General features: G+C 39.9%; 1 protein-coding gene across 9 annotated transcripts in view; it reads right to left on the bottom strand.

Moving 5' to 3' along the window:
• Positions 1-21,617, bottom strand: part of CARMIL1 (capping protein regulator and myosin 1 linker 1) — a 193,631-nt gene that overhangs the window by 31,548 nt on the left and 140,466 nt on the right. For all 9 annotated transcript variants that reach the window (XM_048289240.1, XM_048289236.1, XM_048289234.1 and 6 more), the window contains 5 exons: positions 19,844-19,972; positions 19,448-19,579; positions 15,074-15,249; positions 12,981-13,068; positions 10,151-10,300 (listed from right to left, as the gene is read on the bottom strand). In XM_048289240.1, the coding sequence (XP_048145197.1) occupies positions 10,151-10,300; positions 12,981-13,068; positions 15,074-15,249; positions 19,448-19,579; positions 19,844-19,972 (675 nt within the window). The remainder of the gene's footprint in view (positions 1-10,150; positions 10,301-12,980; positions 13,069-15,073; positions 15,250-19,447; positions 19,580-19,843; positions 19,973-21,617) is intronic.

Here is a 21,617-nt window from a genome sequence, read left to right on the forward strand (position 1 = left end):
TGAATTAGTATCCTGCAAGGAATTCATGCCTGCAACTACCACCTCAAAAGAAAAAGCAATTCTCCATAGCATCAGTTCTGTTTTCTATTTGCTCATGAAGAGGTTAACATCTTCTACAGCACCTGGGCTTCAAGACGATCCAAGAGGATGGTTCCAACTACATTACTTTTGCTTTTATAGTTATTTTAGTTAAAAACTAAGTGCAGAATAGAGAGCTGCTGCAGGTCAGCTAGCACAAACTATCTTTAAGTCACCACAACCTGCTTGCCTGTTGCTGTTTATTACCTTTGGCTGGCAAATGCTGACTCAAAAATTACTTTGTTCATGACCTAATCTTCCATCCAGCAAGAATAAAAGGCCTTTAAACTCAGCAAACACAGAGGGGTGGACAGCTGTTCAAGATGTCCTTAGGCAATTCTTTAACAGCTATCACACGTATCGGGTGCCCTGGGCAAGAACATCACTAAAGCAACTCAGAGGCAATATACTCCTGAATGGGTGGTCAAGCCAGGACAAATGGGGCTTAGGGCAACTTGATCTAGCAAAGGGTGTCCCTGCCCACGGCAGGAACTTGGAATGAGGTAATCTTTAAACATCTCTTCCAACCCAAACCATTTGATACTTTTATGAATAAGAACTGTTGTACCTGCCTGCCCTACAGCTTCCCAGGACTGAGAACCAACACAACTTCTGCATCTCTCCTTCCTTCCAACAACCCGAAGTGAACAGCCACCAAAAGGATAAGCAGTCATCCAGACAAAAACAACCAGTCATCTTGTCATCGATGTCAGACCCTTTGTGGGCAGATGATGCATTGCTTGTGGTCCCATTTGATAGGGGAAATGCTACAGGGAGACTTACCACACTGAAGTCAGATACAGTTTACCCTGGAAGAGCAAGTGGACTCTATGCTCAGAATTTTGATGGGAAGTTTTACTCTTGAAAACCCAGGCACACTTGAGCTGTTGTTATTTTCTCATAGAAAATATTGCTTCAGACATCTCTCCAGCATGCACAAGAAATCTTTATACCCCTCGGACACTTCGAAATATACTTTATGAACTAAAGCATTAAAAAAACCCTCTCAAATGTCTGAATTATAAGTCCTGCCTATACTATATCAAGGTATCTTCCTACTGAAAACAGGAAATATCGTGACAGGCAATGAGAAAATATTCTAAAATCCTGTATGAGAAACAGAAATACTTGGGTAGAGTATTTGAGTTTCTTCTCTAAAACAAACTGATAGAAAATGTCAATCATTATTTACCCAAGAGAGGATGGCAAAAATCAAAAGCTGATCTATGCAGTAATGAAACTAAAGTGTGACACATGATTTAAATAATGCTGCTTGGTCAGACAATCATGGGGCAGCACATGAGCCTAGGAGGGACAGAAACACTTGAAAGGATTGGAGGATGCCTACCCTGCAAAGCAGGACTGCTCACCCACAAGCATGGTATTAAGTGCTGATTGTATGTACACAAACTTCCCAGGAGTATCTAAATACCATGGCATTGGAAATTACTCATAGCTAAACCGTACAAGACAAAATGAGGTTCTGATCAGCTTTGATTGGAACTAGCCTGACTTTTCCATTGCTTTGTTTTTCTCTCTTGTTCTTTTCTTTTAGTTTTCTTTAATGCCTGCATACTTGAAGACCCTTTCACCTGTTTAAGTGCTTTTGGTTTTGGATTAGTATTCCAATCCTGCCACTACTGACCTCAAAAATTCACAGTAACTTGATCTAACATGAGATACAATCTCACTGCAGAGTTACATCCACCATTTTGTAATGAGGCTTTAGCTGACCTAAATAACATCCAAAGAAAATATGTTTACCTCTAAGTTCTCCTCTAGTCTAACAGAAAGATGTTTTGAGATAGATTTGTGAATAAGGCTGTGTGATACAGTTGTCAACAACAGCAGTGATGAGACTTGATAACTTGGAAGCTGTCTTCTAGCCTTTGGGCAGCATGTATGCTTGATTTTATTTATTTATTTATTTTGAAGTTCCTATTCTGGCAACCCAGCTCATCCTAACCTACTTTTCCTTGATGAAATACAGCCAAGTCTAATGGTACTGTGTTACTGCCTGCCCTAACACAGACTTTCTCTCTCCTCTTCCTGTGAGGAACTGTTCTTTATCCCTGCAATATGAAGTATCAGTTTTGCAGAGCAAAACATGGCACGCCTCATGCTCTTCTGGGTAAAGTGAGAACCATGAAGCACTCTTAGTGAGACAGACTCATGCATGTGCTATTTTAAGTAGGCTCTCCAGATTTCAGAGTAAACATGATTTCCCCAGACAACACAGATAAAGTACCTCATGCCAAGTTGTTCATCTGAGATGCCAGAAGAATCAAAAAGCAGCAGAAAGGACCATACAAAGTATACAGAAAACTCCTCAACCATTTGAGAAGGTCAACTTGCCAGATACTAACTGAATTGAGACACATCATGGCTGCAGAGAGATGTGTGCTACAGAAATAGCACTACCAGAGGTTATTCTCACGCTGCTTGCTGTTTTGCCTCTGCGAAAGGCTCCAGAGCAGAGATTTTGGCAAGAACTACTCCAAAGGAGCTCCTGCTGATCTACCATGGGAAATAACAAGAAAGTTCTTATAAGCAGAGGATGTGGGAAGATGATCCTGTATCTGTTTGTGCTGAACATCAACTGAGTCCCTGGCTCTGCTGGCAAAAGGGATCACATGAGTGTCCCCTGACCCAACTTGTGCAAAAGGGCTTTGCCCTCATAACCTGGTATGGTAAATGAGCTCTTGGGTGATCCCTTGGGTGATTCACCTGCTGGCTGAATGGGCAAGCAAATGCAGGTAGGGACAGTCACCTCTCCACCAAGTGGTGGTTAGGTGTCCATCACCAGGCTGTGACAGCCTGTGACAGGAGTGGTTGGCCAGGGGGTGGTGGCTGCTCCTTGGGGACTGGCTGGGCATCAGTCAGCAGGTGCTGAACAAATGCATCATGCATCACTTGTTTTGTATATTCTTTCATCATTATTACTATATCCCCCTTTCTTTTCTGCTCTATTAAATGTTTTTTTTCTCAAACCATGAGTTTTACTTTTTTTCTCATTCTGTCACACATCCCACTGTGGGGGAGTGAGAGTGGTGCTCAGCTGCCTGCCAGATTAAATCACAACAACTACACACCCTCCTCTCCACCCCCAACACAAATCTGGGTCTGCTAAGGCACCAATATTACGGGAAGACAAGTGCCTGGCACAGGTGACACCACCCAAACAGAATACCCAGCAGATGCATTCCACAATTCTTCCTATAACCTAAGCAGAAAGCAATCCCCAATTTTATAGTAACTTTTTTTTTTTCTTAAACAAGCATGCAGTGCTGTTATGCAGTTTATCAGATTCTTCATATTGTGCCAATAATGTACCCTAGATTATGAGAAACAGCTTTGAACTCTAAGAAATCTCAGCTGGTTTAAGAAAAACAAACTATGTATAAAGTATCCATCACCTCCTTCCATTTAGAGACCAAGAAAAGACATTGAAAGCCCGGTTTCTTTTAGAGTGTTTCAGCTGGGAACATGTATCCCCTCATAAGCCTGTACTCTGTAGTCTATACATGTAACAATAATAATTGAATAAACATGGCTAAGGGCAGTAAGGATGCTGCAAAACTATATATAGAGGAACCCAGGAAAAGATAGGTAATAAATATTCACTATTAAAATTAATGTAGTCATAATGCTAATGAAGATAACGCCTAAATTGCAGATAAACAAGATATTCTGCAAAATGATCACACTGGCTCCCTTTGTATGGCACTTTCTCAGCCACAGCACTGCATGTGTAGGGAAAGGCTTAAGGAGGACCCTGGCACTGTGCTTTGCTCCTCCTGGCGATATTTCCATAAACTGTCCTAGTTTGGGATGAGTCAGAAATATGACTGGACTCCCACTGAAGCAGATTTGCTCGCATGCCTCTGAGCCTTTTCAGAAGCCAAGAACACTCTCACATACCATAATGCCAGTTTCTAGCTTCCCACAGAGTGCTGTATTTACTGCACATCAAAGGCCCATTTCTGCTAATACATACAAGAGAGAAACTCAAGTGTCACAATCAATTTAATCCAGCATTCATCCAGGCTGCTGCCTTTGCCCTCATCCCTGTCTGCCTGTTTCTGCTACTCAGGATTTGTTTTGTGGACTCAGCCAGGGGACTAGTTGGTCTGTAAACTAACCTGGGAAAGAAATCCTCTGTTAAAAGCTTAATTGCCAGTTGAAATAATTCCCACACCCAGTTTGTTGTGAGGCTCTGTGAACACCAGCACAGGCATGACGGTGTGGGCAGGAAAGTGCGAACTGTGTATGGGGGAAAGTGGAAATGCTCATTCCAGCAAAAAAAAAGATTTTTGCTGGATTAAGTCAGTCAGAGAGCTGGAGCTTTATTTATAGTGCAGGAGGACATATGGAGTCCGACAGGAAATGGGGTTTTATTGCAGTAGGTGTTCAGTCTTTCATCCAAAAAGCTGACTCTCTAGGCCTGAGACAATTCTGTTGCAGGTAAATAGAGAGCAGCAAGAATCACATGTGGTAGTAAATCAGGGCATACCAGAGAATCTCTGCTTTGGTTTTTCTTCCTACAGCATTACTGCACATGTTCCTGAGTCCGTACCGTGATCTCCTCCTTCTGCCAGTAAAAGCGACTCAAGAGGTTTCTGTTGTTTTAATTCAAGCTTGCTGTTGATAGGAGGGAGGGCAGGGGTTGGGGGTGGGTCAGGGGAGAAAAGCACTCAGGTGGTGCTTTATGAGTTTGAGGTGGTTTTTTAGTTCGTTTGGGTTTTTTAATAATTTTATTTTTGGTGAGTGCCATTTCTTACTTTTCCCTGAAAACACTGAGGTCCATACACTCCTTGTCCTTCAGAACACACAAGGTCATAAGTCTTCACCTGAATACAGGATTCATCTGCTAAATCTCTGACAATGGCTAGCCAGGAAAAACATACACCACCAATCTACAAGTGTTCTGCTATTTCTGCAAATTTTCATCTCTACTCTACAGGTGAAATCTATTGTTCAATAAAGAACTTTAATATATTGCTCATGAGGTTTGTTTTTTTAAAATCTTCCTCCATTAAAGTCACAGAACAATTTCTGTGATTCAAATTAGAAATAAATGAGAAATGGCTAAGACTCAATATTCATTACTTTCCTATCAGCCACTAGCATTTTTTCAAACACAATTTACCATCCAAGTGTTTCAATCTTACACTGAAATGCTTTAAAGAAGAGTTATAGGCAAACTTCTGTATTACAACCTACAATTCCTTTACATGTTTCAAACAACTTCCTGCCATACCTCTTCATAATAGAAATAACTTCTGCTTTGCTCTAAAAACAATACTTATCCTGGCTGTATGCTCATTACTACCTATAGTAATGAAGTTATATTGCTGAAACAGATATTTTAAAAATGATGGGTACATGGATTTTTAGTAAAAGAGAAGCTATTTCTCTCAAAACATCTTTAAATAGTGGCTCAACTCTATTGAGCTCTATTTAGTATTCTAGAAGCCAAAATAACATTCAAACAGCTAAAAAAAAACTTTAGAAAATAACTGTTAAACACAAACTAACAAAGATGCTCCACTGTCTTTTAGTGGGGAATTGAGCATTATTTAGTCTCTCTTATTTCTGCAAAGTATTAATGCACATGAAAGAATAAAGTACAACTAGAAGCATTATGCAAATTAAAATCAGTTAGTATCTCCCTGCACAATTACACATACCAAGACACACGATATTCAGACTCAGTAAAAAAGGGTGCATTATTTAAAGTTAGTTTTAAAATGCATGCATGACTTGAATATGTGTCACACTCATCATATATGCAGAGAAAAATTTAGACAAAACATACTATTTTATGAAGTTAATTCATGATTGAGTCTAAGCTCTGAAAAGCAGGCCATGGTTTTTCCTTTCATCAGAGAAGAGCAAGTCATCTTCTGCATAGAGATTTTTCTTTCCATCTTACTTGCATGCAACTTTTATCTAATGACTTATTACCATCAATGCAGCTCTAATTAAATGTAGACAACTAAGACAGCTGTAGATTAGGGAAGCATCAATTTACTGCAGTGCAGCTCAGGGAGATCAGAAACTCATGGATGCGTAATGTTCCAGCAATCACATCCTACGCTGGACCACTCAATTGCTCCCTATGTTCTTCACAACTCATTTAACAGACTGGCAAACTCTGGTATGACAAGTCTTTCACACTATGGGCTCTCAGGCCACTGTTAAAGGCTGGATGAGAAACTTACCCTAATCTGAAGCTAGTCAGTGTTAACTGCACAGTTTGGTATTTAGGAAATCCTAATTCATGCAACAGAAAATACTAGAAATAACATTTAAGAGTCTATTTTTCAGTGATGCATTTTGTGAGCCCATTTGTGATATTTCATTCTGCCTTGTCTGTGTTGTTTATTCATATATAAATTTCTACTCTGTTAGGGAAATCCTCCATCCACAGCCACTCTGCACCCTGCTTCAGAATAGGTGGGCAGGCTCTGAAACAGTGCCTGTTTGTTCACTCTATCACCAGCAATAGAGGCTTCAGAAACCTATGCTGCCAGTCCAAGTGTTCCAAACTTTTCTGTATTTGGCTTTCAATCCATGTATAAAAACAAACAGCTCATAAACATTTTATTACCAACACATCCACCTCACTCACAGTCATTCATATAGCTTCAGTGATACACGATCTACCTGCAATCATAGTCAAATGTGAATCCAAATCCAGTTTTCCCCTACATTGTTCACATACAGCTTCAAGGGAAGCTGGTAAATAACAACATGCTGCTGTATTGTTTACCCCAGCCAGAATACTGATCATAAATAGGCTTGCTGAAGAAAACAAGAACAAAGAATTGATGAAGATAATGGGGGTTTGCAAAACAAATCCTGTTTTGCAAATGGGAAACAGCTTCCCCCAAATGGTGGTCGAAGCTCAGTGCCTCTCCTTCACAACCAAAATCTTTTCTTCCCAAAACATCTTGACAGCCAGCTGGAGCAAGGCTGGGCTTAGAATAAGTGAGTATTCTCTGGCATCCCAGCAACATACTCAGCCTCATCCTACATTCCAAATTCTTTTGGCTATAGATTAGGCTCCCAAACAAGCTTAATACCAAGCTGCAATTCAAGGTTTCAGGTCTGAGGTTTGCAGAACACACAGCCAGGTGCATCATCTAATCAAAAGGCTAAGATCTGCTTTGTCATCACACTTCATAATGCTTAGGGATTTCCAATGACCAAACAAGGCAGTGTCCTGGACCAATGCCACTTTGGAAGTAATACCTAAACAGCTATTTCTCATTTAAGATTAAAAAAATTCAAAAGAAATTAGGCTCCTAATTACAGTTCATAAAACCATATGGTTCTCTTTCTAGTTAAATCTCTCAGCAACATATCTGCACTGACCAGCTCACAAAGCGTTCACTGATGCCCCTTTCAGAGGTTCCTCATTTCCACATAAGTACCTGTGTGACACTTAAAAGCTGCCACAAATCAGGTGACTTTTATCAAGAGAATATCTGAAATCTGTAGAATTTGGAAAGTGCTGTCTTTGAAGTTACTAACTCCCCACATTCTAAAGGTGCTTTTAGTTGCAGGAAGCTCAGTGAGAACACTAGCTCAGTAATAATCCCGTAATTGCTCAGACTTTTGGGGCTATGTCACTGTGTCAGTGTTAAAGTTCAACAAGGCCAACTGCTAAGTCCTGCGTATGGGTTGGGGCAATCCTAAGCACAAACACAGGCTGGGCAGAGACTGGATTGAGACCAGCCCTGGGGAGGACTTGAGAGTGTTTGTGGATGAGAAGATCAACAGGACCTGACAAAGTGCAGTCACAGCCCAGAAAGCCAACTGTATCCTGGACTGTATCAAAAGTAGCGTGGCCAGCAGGATAGGGATGGGGATTCTGCCCCTCTGCTCCTATCTTTTGAGAACCCACCTGGAGTGCTGTGTCCAGCTCTGGGGCCCCCAATATAAGCATATGGACCTGCTGGAGTGAGTCCATGAAGGCCATGAAGATGACCAGAGGGCTGGAGCACCTCTCCTATGAAGACAGGCTGAGAGAGCTGGGGTTGTTCAGCCTGGAGAAGAGAAGGCTCCAGGGAGACCTTACAACAGTACCTAAAGGGGGCCTACAAAAAGGCAGGACTTTTTACAAGGGCATGTAGTGATAGAAAAAAGGAGAAATGGCTTCAACTGAAAGGTGGTGGATTTTGATAAGAATATTAGGAGGAAATTCTTTACTGTGAGCGTGATGAAGTACTGGAACAGGCTGCCCAGAGAAGTTGTGGATGCCCCATCCCTGGAAGTGTCCAAAGCCTGATTGGACTGTGCTCTTGAGCAACCCAGTCTAATGGAAGATGTTCCTGCCCATAGAACCAACAGGATCTTTAATGTCCCTTCCAACGCAAACTATTCTATGAATTCATCTATTTATCTCCATATTTTTACAGCAGCAACCAACGTCATTTGCAGTCAGGATGCAAAAAACAGTTCCCAAATATGGATTACAGTTTTTAATAAATGGATCATTTAGCACTGACTAAGATTACTGTCTCATGTTTATTTGATGCTCATTCTCTTCAGAAATTAGATATTGAGGAGAATCTGGGTCACAAAGGTATTTGAATGTCTGTGCATAATGAAGGTGAAGAGCATGAAGACAGATATAAACACTTTTGGAGATAAGTACAGTTAGCATCTAATGCATTTTTAGAGAGTGTAAGCATCATCACATTTCCATTATTTTAATATGGCCAAAGTGAAAGATAACAGCAGAGTGATATGATGTTTTCATATAATCATGGTGATATGAGATAAAGACAGGAGCTATTTTTTACATTTCCAGTATTACTATCCTTAACAGGCTGCAAGAATAAATTTAAAGGCAGGGGGTGAGGTGTCAAAATGAGCCCTCAGCTTAGTTTTCCATATATGAAGCCAGCATGCAAAAATTAACTTACAGGTACAGTGTTCAGATGCCACATATTTTACTGGGATGTCTCTCCCATAGGAGCCAGGGCTCAAAATGATTACTGAATGTTGGCTTTTGGAACGTGACAGTACCAGTGATGAACTAGATGAACACCACAAGCCTCACAGGGATTTGTGATGCTCAGACAAATATTGTATCAAATCAACTCTCAGTGAAACAGGAGATTTGGAAGGGAGAGAGAACCCAGTTTAAGCTGATATTTCCACAAAGGTGTGCTTTTGTTTTATAGATAAATGAGACCAACAGATATTTGCTGCAGAAAGGAGCAGCCCTGCTGCTCCTCCTGTGCTGTCTGACTCTGCAGTACGTTTACTCAGGGAGCTGAATCAACAAACCTTCTACAAAAAGCTGCAATCCGTTTTTCTGCCGTTTTAGCTTCTGGTGAAAGCGCATGGCCAAGGAATCAGGTAGGAAGGTAGAGGAGAAAGCTCATCCCCTACAGGAATGACCACCTATTAGACTGATTAATTTGTAGTAGAGAATTTCCTGAAGTTCCTGTCCACAGTAAAGTTCCCCAAGAGACTGAACTGGGAGGAGGGGAATTTGAGATTGAGAACAGTTAACAACCCATTTATTTGCAGTCTGGGTTCACATCTTGTAAGGATGATGATATAGCACAGAGCCACCTTTATAATAAAAGTCACATATAAAACAACTTCTGATCATGGTCAATAACATAACTTCCAGTCAGAAACATTTTTTGTCACGGGTGAAAGGAATCCATGTCAAGTAGAAGGAAGACAAAGGCAGAAAGCAGCATGTTGTCAAAGGAAAGCACAGTCCAATTTATCACCTCAACTGAACCTCTGTGAAACTGTGCCCAGTGGAAGAGGTGTTTACTGTGTTAGCTTGATTGCAGCAGTGTATGCAAGGGAAAGGTCCTTGAACAGGTATGAGGAAAGAAGTGAAGGGAAAAGCTTTTCCTCTACTGAACAGCAAGATGCAATTCAGACAAAATCTTCCAAGCTAATATTTATTTCTTCTAGAAGCTAATTCCTAACCTGAGTTTCCTGATACCATGAATTTGCTAAGTGATATTCTGGAAAGCATCTTTCCTCCAGTCACCTGTGTACTCAACCCCATGGGCTGTGGAATGTGTCTTACCATACAAGTGTCCAGATCCTCCAAACGTTCTATCTCTGTCAGCTCCTCAACTGTGATCATAGAGCGTTTAGCGGGTTTTTCTTCAGCTAACTCAATCTCCAGTGATTCTTGCTGTGGAAGTGGTTTGCCACGTCTGGTCAAATGGTCAGCCTGGAGACAAGGATGACAACACGAATGCACCAGTCAAACTTAAGAAGACAAAGAGAACCCAACCAGAAGTTTACAGAATTTCGGTGATCAGAGATCCTGGAAGACCAAGTACAAAGGGAAAGCTCAGTTATGTTGGTTAGTCTTCACACTGGGTTTGTTTTATAAAGAATATAAAAGTGTGGAAAGGAAGCTTTTTCTTGAACTATTTTTTTCAAATTTATGAACACAAAGACAGGTACAGTATCAGCCAGTATAATTTTCATAATTATTCAATGGCCAAAATGTTATAATCTGCTATTCACAAAAACAGCACAGTTTTAAATACCTCAGTTCTGTTTCACTGAAGAAATAGATACGGAAAAGCTGTAACAACAGTTATTTGTTGTTAAAGTCTATTTTTAGACCTGCATGGCAAAAACTGTTTCTAGGACCACATAGAACATTACACAAACCACCCTGGATTGTATTTGGAACAGAGTGGGCTCATGATGTCATGAAAATGATGAAATATTTTCTAGTTCTTTTGATAACTGAAGAGAATATTAAATAAACATCTGCTAAAAGTAAATATTTGAAGATCAGCTGTCCCAAATCAGTTAGTCACAGAATCTTCAAAGGGGCAGCTAGGGAGAGCTGTAGTCCACTACTTAACATCAGCACAAGCCAGGATAACCAGTGGATTGCAGTTTTGTTGACCATCAAAAAAGATAAAATTGACCTGAGTCAATTATAGCTCATTTAGTCTGCTGTCTACTCAGGAAAAGCAACTGGAGAGCTGCTATGGATTTATCTTCAAGCACACTAAAATAGCTGCAATAATAATTAACGCTAATCATCATCACATTAGGCAAACTGAGGTCTTGTCAAACAAGGTTTATTTTTCAAAGTTGCCTCAAACACTACTATGCCAATGCAACAAACACAGACATTTGTGGGTGTTGAATTAGTAGAACATGACACTCCAATTTAAGGAGCTGGCTGAGAACTGTATCAGAGCATTTAATCTTTGCTGTACTAAGGACTAGCTGCCAGCTCTCAGATTGCAGCTGTCAGCTGAAGATTAACAGTGTCAAATTAGACAGGAGTTCCTCTAGCAGCGTTTTTGAGCTCAGTACTCCTCAAGGTTTTCATCAGTGCTGTACTATCTGAAAGAACCTGCAGCTAACAGAAACATGGCAGAGTTAAATGGTGAAAGGGACATATTAGTAATGTAGGTCAGAATGGATCACAAAGCGTATCAGCCCAAAACAAAATGTACACTTATTCCTTAGAAACCAAGAGCACTGGCAATTATTCAATTTCACAATCCTGAAGAGCAACAAGTGTCCAGAAGCCTTTAGTGGATTGGAGTAGACGCAAACCCCATCCTACAAATGAGCTACCACTGAAACTCTGACAAAAGGATTTCTTATATTCTCGGCTATGTAAATACAAGGAATAAGGAATATCAGGAGAAAAACAATTTCAGTCCTGTGTACAGTGCTGGTTAAAACACAAATAGTCTGTCCAGTTCTGGAAACCATAATTTTAAAAGTGACTTCTTAAACAGCTGGAAAAATTGCAGAGGATTTTCAGTGAAGTGACTCAAAGGCTGGAGAAAATGACATACTGTGCAGGAATCAGGGTATGTGCAGGTTGTGCAATACCACTGGACAGAAACAGCCCAGTCACTGCTTATTCCAGCTGAGCCTCCTCCAGGACAAACTGGAGCTCATTCATGTGGTCTCTCCCACAGCAGGCTGTTGCTGCTGCAGAGCTCCAGAGACCAGAGGTTGTACCTTTGCACAATGCCACTCTGTATTACAAAGATGCATGCTCAAATAACTCAGTCTTCTATTAAAAAGAAAAGGGGGGGGGGGTTAGAAAGAGTGATTTGTTTTGTGTGTGTGAGGACCTTCACAGAGAGGAAATAAAGAGAAATAGATATGGTTCCCTTATCTAGGGGAGAAAAGCATCTGAAAAAAATAATGACTGCAAGTTGAAGCCAGAGAAATTTCAATTAGAAATGAAGAGCAACTTTAATCACAACAACCACCCACTAAGTTCTTTAAAAAAAGAGTGGATTGTCCTTACAAAGCCCCATTGCATTAGAAGCAAAAAAGTTTTTCTGTGAATACACAGTTTATTTCTTCTACTCTTGATGAGGCAAGTACCTCTATAATAAATATCTGTGCCTCCCAACAGCTCAGGACCTTCAAGTAGCAGTGCTTCCTTTCCTACAATCCTACTCCTTTCTCTTCAAACTTGATACCTACACTTCTGAGGTAACCTCAGAATGTACTCATTGAGGAAACAAGGTCTCAGCAGTGCCTGAACAATTCTAAAGAATGAAATCTTACCTCTCATTTCATGAGCATCCAAGCCTTATACTCTCACCTTGATAAATACTAGCATTGTTCTTAACTAATGACTCAATGCTGCATCCTGATGGCATTTTTCTAGATCTGACAACAGCTCAAAAAACAATAGGACAAATATATAACACAGTCTCTTCCAAGGGTGCATCTTTCTTACAGCAAAGAGGCAAGAGCGCTGAAATAATTTCAAAAGATGTCAGGATGTCAACGAAAATAAGACCAATTTCAAAATAGAGCTGTCAAAGGAGAAACTGAACAAGTTATGAATATAAATGGCACTGTTGAGATCTGGCATATTAGATATCAACCAGGAGAAAACTCACCAGTTTGTGATGGCAATGGGAAAGTGCATCCAGGATTTCATCTACAACTCGGTCAGACAGGAAAGAAGCCACTGTCAGCTTTACTTCACTGTGTGAGGATTAAAAATGAGAGAACTTCTTAATTCATGCAGGAGATTTTCGTCTTTATTACACATTCAACGGTGTGACGATTATCCACAGTGCTGTCATTTTATTTGAAGTAAAACATTAGAGGGTGTCAGGATACATGACTGCAGGTTTCAGAAATAAACTCATGAATCACACAATAAACACAGGAGCCTCTGTACCATATTTAACCTGCTTCTAACAGTTTTCCATGACATGAAATGAAAACATCTGGGTAAGAGAGCTGAATAAAAATAAGAAGTGAAACTCGGAGAGGAACACTCCACCACTGAAGTCAGACAAACACTAATCTCAGACGAATGGGATTAGGACAGTGCTGCCTATTTAACACTACTCCACTGAACAAATACAATCCATTCGTTTCACCAATTCCTTTTTGTGCTGGTCTGCTGGTAAGGACAAGTGTACAGTGCTGGTTCTCCAGTCTATGCCATCACAACTTTGCTTCCTCTTTTGCTCTAGGTAACCACTTTCTGCCTCAAGAACTTCATGTCAGCCAGTTCCACTGCACAGACGTATGTGGAACACCACCACACCTGCACACTGAGCTTAGGTTTCCCTGGTAACTCCCTCTCAAGGAAATGTGTACCTTGAATGGCTCCCTTGGGGTCCCATCTTTGGTGACAGCACCAAATGCTCTGGCTGTGGAGGGCAGCTGATTTGGAGCTAACAGGCATGACTGTCTGAGCTGCAGCCCAAAGCTCCACCTCTGCTGCCTCAATGCCTTCAAGGCCAACTCTTTCAACTGACACTTGCCAGCAAGTGATATGATTTTGGTTTATGGTTTTTATGTGTGGACTAAGCTGCACTGGATTAACAAAGCTATTTCTGTGTGGGGCTAGCACTACTGCTGCAGAGAGCCTGGAGAAAAAGGTGAGGAACTCCTTGGAAAGGCGATGCAATTCATGGGGAGGTAGAATGGTGGCCAAGCCACAGTGGGAAGAGAATGAGAGTGAAGGACTCTCCCTCAGCTACCGACATTAATTTCAAATAATATAAGGCGGGAAGGGTCACAGTGTGGCACCCTCACCCCACTGACAGTTCCAGCTTCTACAAGTATAAGAGGCAGTATTGTTGTCTTGGGGCCAAGATTTATTTGATAGGACTGAAATGAAGAAAACTTACTTCCGGAATCAGTTTAAACACTCCGAAGACATAGCTGAAGTCTTTAACACCTTTTCCTGCCTATTTTGCTGCACTCTGCAAAACTACTTCTGAAGTCTTACTGTTTTCTTCTTCCTCAAAGATTAGCAACACAATGCAAAATGTCATGCTTTTCAAGCATCAGGCAGAAGGGAACTGAGAAGGTTTAAGTACAGGTCAACCACATTATACTGTGTAAATATATTCTCCGGTATACATTCAATATGAAAAAAAAAAAAAAAACAACCAGTAAAAGGTCAGATAAAAGCCTCTTCTTTTAAAGGACAAACTAAGAGTTATTTAGGGTAATGGTTTCTGCTCCAGGTTTGTGGTTTGAGTATCCAAGTTTCCATTTTTCAAGTATGTCTGTCTGCTGTGCACAACTCCCACACAAAATTTTAAAGTGATTGCTACAGCTACAGGACAAGACCAAATGTAACAACAGACAAAGCACTGCTACCAGTGAAAGCAAATAGTACAATTTTCTTCTATTATATTAATTCACTGTTATGTGAGAACATAAGGGTTTTTTTAAAAAAGCATCAGTCACAAAAATGTTATTTGTGTACCATAAACCAAATCTTTCACTAAATAAGAGAGCATATGCATTAATGATCTAAGTTAACATCCCTAGAGATTCCAAATACATGAATCACCTGAACTAAGTTCCCCAGACCTGCAGGACAATTTCCTGCTCTTTGAATGCTGTAATATAGTTTCTTGTGAGGCACACAAGAATTCCAAAATTCTTCTACTACACAAACACACATACACGCAACCCAAAATCCAGATTCCAATTTTTTTAGATTAGTCTCCTAAAGTACCTAATTTTATTGAGAATATCAATTCCAGATTGCTCCAAGAGGACATTTTTCACAAAAGTGCGTGGGATGGAAATCTTCTCAGTGCTGGCCTCAATGAGGTCTTCACGGATGCGAGCCTTCTTCATTACATTTGGGCAAAGGTTTTCTGCTGCATCCACCATAGACTCAAGGAGCGTCTGCAGCACAGCAAGCAAAAAATATCATTAGATATTGGGATTTACTTTAGCTGGGAGGTGACAGCATTATTCTGGTGAACAGCACTACAACGCTTTTAGACTTGCAGTTTTTACAATTCTTCTTCCTACTTTCCAATCCATTTTGCATCCAGCTGCAATATAAGACATTTTACAAAATATAGCTTTGAGAATCAACATACTTGCTCTGAAAATGACCGGCAACTGTACTTGTCTGCCTTTTCAAATATGAAACATTTACATCTCTGTGTGTTGAACTGTCAGAACAAATTAGCTTCCCTTGTGCACCCATCACTGCAGTGGATGCTCTGCTGCAGCTGCCTTCCCTCTAAACTGTGCCCTGAATCACCAATTTTCATCAGTGCTCCAGACCTGCCAATTTGTAAGAAGCATCAGTAAATGAGGAAGGGAGACTCCTGAGAACTCAGCATGCTGTACACATGGCTGGAATATACCAGCTGAATATTAAGAAGTAGCTACAAGTGTGATCTGCAGTTGGCATGCAAACCTTTAATATATGGATCTTGTTTATATACATGTAAATCTACAGTGAACTTTAGGTGTAGCCAACAATTTTTATCCACACAGAATCACGGAATGGGTGAAAGGTTGGGAGGAACCACTGAAGGTCACCTAGTCCAACCTCCCTGCTCCACCAGGTTTCCCTAGAGCACATGGCACAGGATTGTGTTCAGATGGCTTTCAAGTATCCCCAGTGAGGGAGACCCCACACCCTCTTTGGGCAGCCTGCTCCAGTGCATGGTCACCCACACAGGAAAAATCCAAAGGAGGGTGGGGAAAAAAAAAGAACAGGGAGCCCAGTTTACTGAAATGGGCCAACTTGTCTCCAATAAGACTGAGTGTTGATAACCAAAGAGAAAAAGGTACTTACAAATAAAAAAAAACCCAAAAAACCAAAGTTTCATTGGAATGGTGTACTAGATAAGCCTAGATCTTACCCAGGCATTTGGAAATTGTACAACATAAGAACCGCACCTCTTGAAAACTCTACTGATTTCCTTTTTCTTCTCAATCCTACACCACAGGTAAGTGACCTCAGATTCAACTCCATTGTACCAGAGCTTTTTTCTCTTTGCACAGCCCTACCATAACTAGTAATTTTCTTATGCAGACAATGAGCAAGAAAAAACACCATTGCTGCATAAAACTCAATGATTCAAAGCAGCATGTTTCAGTCTGTAGCTCTTACAGTTTGAAAAAAAACCAACAAAGCAACATGAAGCAGTCACAGCACACAAGAAGGTCCAATCTTCACAACATTTGATTTACAGTTATAAGGGACAGCTGCCATTACGGCTAATAATATATCTTGTTTCTGGGTTCTCAAGATGCACTCTAAGAACTCCTCCCACACTCCCTCCTTCAATCCTCATGACTGAGGGCAGCATGACTAATGAAGAGACTTTCAAGCCTCTGCAGCCATATCCCCACGGGGCATGAAGAACTTAAATGTTAGAGAAAACTGAGCCAGGTAAACTACTAACGAGAGTTCCTGACACATCCATTTTTCCCCATAGTATTTATTCACTGGTGCAGTTGTGTATTTACCATGAAAAAATTCCTTAGCCCCTCAAGAGTTACTGACGAATCCCAATCATACAAGTGATAGACTTTGCTATGTTGAATTGCAGTCTAAGCATGGTCTTTCAAAATGGATCATGTGAAAAAATGCTGTTAAGGCATCACTGAGAAGTAGCAGGAAAAAGCAGACTTCTCCTGAAATTTCCAAAATAAATTTTTACTCAAAAAACTGAGAGAACGTGCAATTTTGAAATCAAATAGAGTTTGGATCTTATCTTTAATTGCGCTACTGAACATTATTTCTTTAATGATGGATTTTAACTGTTGATTTCACATGACTGCTATCTACAGAAGGTATCTAAGAAACCTTTCCTCACCTCCTAATTCCATCCCCAAACCTTTCACCAATGGAAAGCCACAACTACCAATATTGACTGTGAAAGGGCACAGATTTCAGTCACAGGGCTGCAAGTATCAGTCACCAGGTGAAAGAAGAGAACAAAGTACTACCCAGAGTTAAAGAATCTTAAAATTCAGGAGAAAGATACAATGATGAAAAGGACTGAAGTATGATCAGACTAAAAAATGGAACAGGTGATGGAGCCAACAAACCCTTTGCACTAGGACAAAATTTAGGAAGAATATTTTGAGCACTCCTCAAAATCGTGTTTGTGTAAGCTCCACTTATCTTGCTTATTTTCCCGTGGTGTTTTACTGACTGAATAAAGCATCTTCAGGTTCTGTGTGTCCACATTGACAGCAGCAGGAGAAGAAAATGGGAAGAGCCTTGCTATAATTTCTCCTCTGGTCAACTCAACTCACTCCAAGATACTGTTTTTCCTGACTCTAACTCCTGTCTTCACCTCTCTTTCTTTCTGTCAGTTAAACAAAACCCCAAAATCAAAAATCTCTTATTCACCTGAACAAAGTTCATTTGGTTTAACCAGTTTCCAAACTTTTTAGAATCACACTCTGGTTGCTATAGAAACTAAAAATGAAACTCCACTTACAGCACACAGGATGTTTTTTCCCCAACAATTACAAAAAGAACTGTCCTTATGTGAGCTCCCTTATCTATCTTTAGAAATAATAAATTGCTTATCATATTTTGAACTGACCTAAACAACTGGGGAAAAAAATAATTCTAATCCACGTTCAACACTTCCTCCTTCATGCATAGCACTTAAAGGAAAACATTTCCACCTTAAGAGAAAATTAATAAAAATGAGTCTTGGACTATACAAAGAGCATTTTGACTTTATAGTTTCTTGTAAGGCACTTAAACTTGAATGCCACAAAAATCAAAAGTAAATGTAAAAGTCAGAGTGGTTGAAGTGAAGTGTTTTTTGTTGTAAATGCATAAAAGTATAAATGGAAGACACATTAACTCAGGAACATTCCAAATGCTGATGAGGCTTTTTTTCCCCCCTTCTATAAGACTCTCCAAGATGAACTCATTTAAGTGCATGAGCCCTGCACGAAGGGCTGACCTGACTATTCCTGTCCCAATAATAACCCAGAAGTTCCACCGGGAAGAATCTTACGGATAAATCACTTTCATGTTTGCAGAAATAGTCGCCTTATTTCATATAATGGGGAAAGGGAGAAACATACTAAAAATAGAGCACCATTTTCCTCCTCATTAACTTTTTAATTTCAAAGAAGTAATTAGTAATATGGCATTATTATTGTTCTTCATTATATTCCCACTGACTGAAGCATTTTCATGTTTCAATTGAAAGATCAAAGAATCTGAAGATGAAGGTTGTAAAGTGTTTAAATACAACAGAGCACAGGCAAGGCAGCTTAGTCATAAAAGGAAGTTGATCTGAGGCACCCCAGAGCCATATTTTTAAATTCAGCAGCTTCCGTACAGATCCCAACTGTTGTTAAAATGTCTCCACTTTGTCTTCTTCCCAGACTGACACCTTTGCACGTGTTGTATGGATGACTCTCCTTTGCTTGTTATACAGGAAGAGCAAATACAACTGAAGGTTCAAGTTTTCTGAGCAGAAGCTGGCTGAGCAACAGGTGAGAACATTTACAGATCACTGACATCTATTTCAAGAACTGAGGTTTAACAGGCAACTTGCAAGAAGATTTCCTATAAAGTTGCCTGTACCAGTTCTTTGGGCACTCTCAATACATACAAGTTATCCAAATCAAACAGTAAAGTGGAAATCCTGCATCAGGTTCAAAAGTGACCACTGAGAAAAAAAGTCTGCAATGAATTCTATAAAAAAGCAGCTTTCACTCCACTGGGACTCCTCAACTACTGAGCACTTTTCTCCAGGGCATGAGGCTTCTTAGGGTGCTTGAGAAATGCCTTTATAAAAGGTTGAAGGAGCAATTGATTAGTCTTCCCCTTCTAGCAGATGAAAAAAGATGATAATAAACAGTGTATGCTCCTTCTGCCCACTGAAAACACTAAAGCAACTTTTTCTTGTATTCCAACTGGGAAAAAAATCCAAATAATAAGGCCCAAAGTAGTAAGAAACTAATAATGGAAAGAGAGCTAGCCTACATACAAATCTACTGAGAAGAAAAATGAAGTGTGGCACATTTGCATTTAGCAACAGAAAACCTCAGATTTAGTTATTTCTGCATGTGAGAGATGGTAACACATCTATCCACAGACCTTAAGTTGCTCATCCACTACCCTTGTGACTTCTCCAGCCATGGATTCAAGCGTCTCCTGGATTGGATTGGAGAGTGAACCATTTGCTCCTGCCCAAGCAGCTCCACCAAGGTGATACAGATTTGGTAACAGCTGTAAGACAGGAAGAGTATATTCAGAATATAAGCTCATCACCACCTGTCTTCAAACCAGGACAAACAACAGAAAACGTCTTTGGCAAAATCAAAATCTTCATAAATTAGAATTATCTTATCACTTTAAATACTACCTAGAGCTGGCCATCTGAAGAAAATACTCTTTTGTGACACATTATTATTTTCACTCCCCAAAAAGACAAAAGCTGCAAGCACACACAGAACTGCTCTCAGCATTACCAGTGTGCTGGGAAAGGCTTACTGTTTTGGAGTTCTTAGCATCCCGCATCAGCCGTTCTGCACATTTGACATCCTCCTGTACAGCATCCACACCACAGTTTCTTAGAGAGTTGAGATGATCTTGCACTTTTACACATATTCTGTCAATCATCTACTTGAGCAAAAGAAATACATAAGATAAAACATCAGAACAAACACAACCTTAATCCAGTCCAGGTAGAAAATCAACAGCAGCATGAGATTTGCAGTGACAATACAACAACCTGGAAAAGCATGATAAGACCTTGGAAGTATGTCACTACTATTGAAGGAAAGAACTACATCTCGTAAAGACACCCCCAAACATTGCAAAAATAAATAAAACTTTACCATCAGGAAAAATAAATGCTGTGGAATATTTCCCCCACCGTTACCTCCAGGGTAACTGCAAAATAGGATAACTTGTTGATTATTAAATGTTACTCTGGTTTTTGGATTAAATTTAATGCTGAAAATGTTGTTGATATACCTAAGACTAAGGTCTAAAGGTCTCTGAATTGTTAAGAAGTTCAGACAGTAAAAGAAAGCTCTCTCACTATCCATTCAACAAACACTAACAGCAATTTCTCCAGTCTGAGCAAAATGCAACTGTGCAGGCTTCTGCAGTATTCTTTCAAAACGTAAATATTCCTAGTTGCAAGGGAATTAAAACTATCAAAGCAGAAGTTTCCATCAGACATTTCACAGTGGGATAAATTGAACTTAATCTGTACCCGCAAGACAATTCATTCAACACGCTGCAAATGCAGGGCAGGTGGTATATCTGTATCTTACAAGACAAACCACTAAGAATGCCTGTCACACAGTCAGCTTTGATTAAGATATATAAGGCAGGGAGACATAGAGTTAAAAGTCTTTATCAGCCCACTTAGCATACATTAGAACCAGCTATCTGACATTTTGAAGCAACATCTGAGTGCACGCATCATCATATAAAGGCTGCAGTTCCCACATCTGATATCATTAGCAATGAGAACTGAAATAATTTCACAGCATGCCCCTTTCTGGATCCACATGACTCCTTCTCTTCAAAGGGTTTTGGGTGGGTGTTTTTTTTAACAAGTACAGAAAGCTAATTATTAGACAGTAGAAATTTTCATTGGGACATCTGGACAGAAAAAAAAACACACTCTGGGAATAATAATGCAATTCTATAATACTAGAGAGTCTTTTCCAGCTCTCTTTTAAAACTGTTTTTAAAAGTTATCCTTATTGTACACAATTTAATATCGAAATTAGTAATTTTATTTCAAAATAACAATAAATTACATTTCCTGAAACTTGATGGGTATGTGGTGATGGAGAAAAGCACAACTAAAACCAACAAGCTATAAAAAAGACTAAACTTATTTCATACAGAGATTATTAACTTGGGGGGGGGGGGGGAAATGGCATTGGAACAGACAAATTACTAGAATGAAACAACTGCTCTTGCAGTTCTTAGTGCCAGTATACCTCCATATACCATTTTCTCCCTCAAGAGAGAGGTTAGACTACAATTTCAGGTTCCAGTAATGAAACACTGTCCCATTAAATTTTAATAACACAGGGAAAGCACAAGCAAACCAAACTGTTCCTGGTTTCAACAGTAGTTTACTTGGTAATAGCCTGAGTCTTTCTCCACACAGTACTGCTGTATAGAAGACCTCCATCTCGCAAATGCTTTCCTTCCAAATATATTGTCATTGATAATAATTATTTCTTGGGAAACACTATAACCCACGAGGCACACCTTTAAAGTACTCAGAATGAGACAG

The sequence above is a fragment of the Corvus hawaiiensis genome, chromosome 30 (assembly GCF_020740725.1).
Source record: "Corvus hawaiiensis isolate bCorHaw1 chromosome 30, bCorHaw1.pri.cur, whole genome shotgun sequence".
Taxonomy (NCBI): Eukaryota; Metazoa; Chordata; class Aves; order Passeriformes; family Corvidae; genus Corvus; species Corvus hawaiiensis.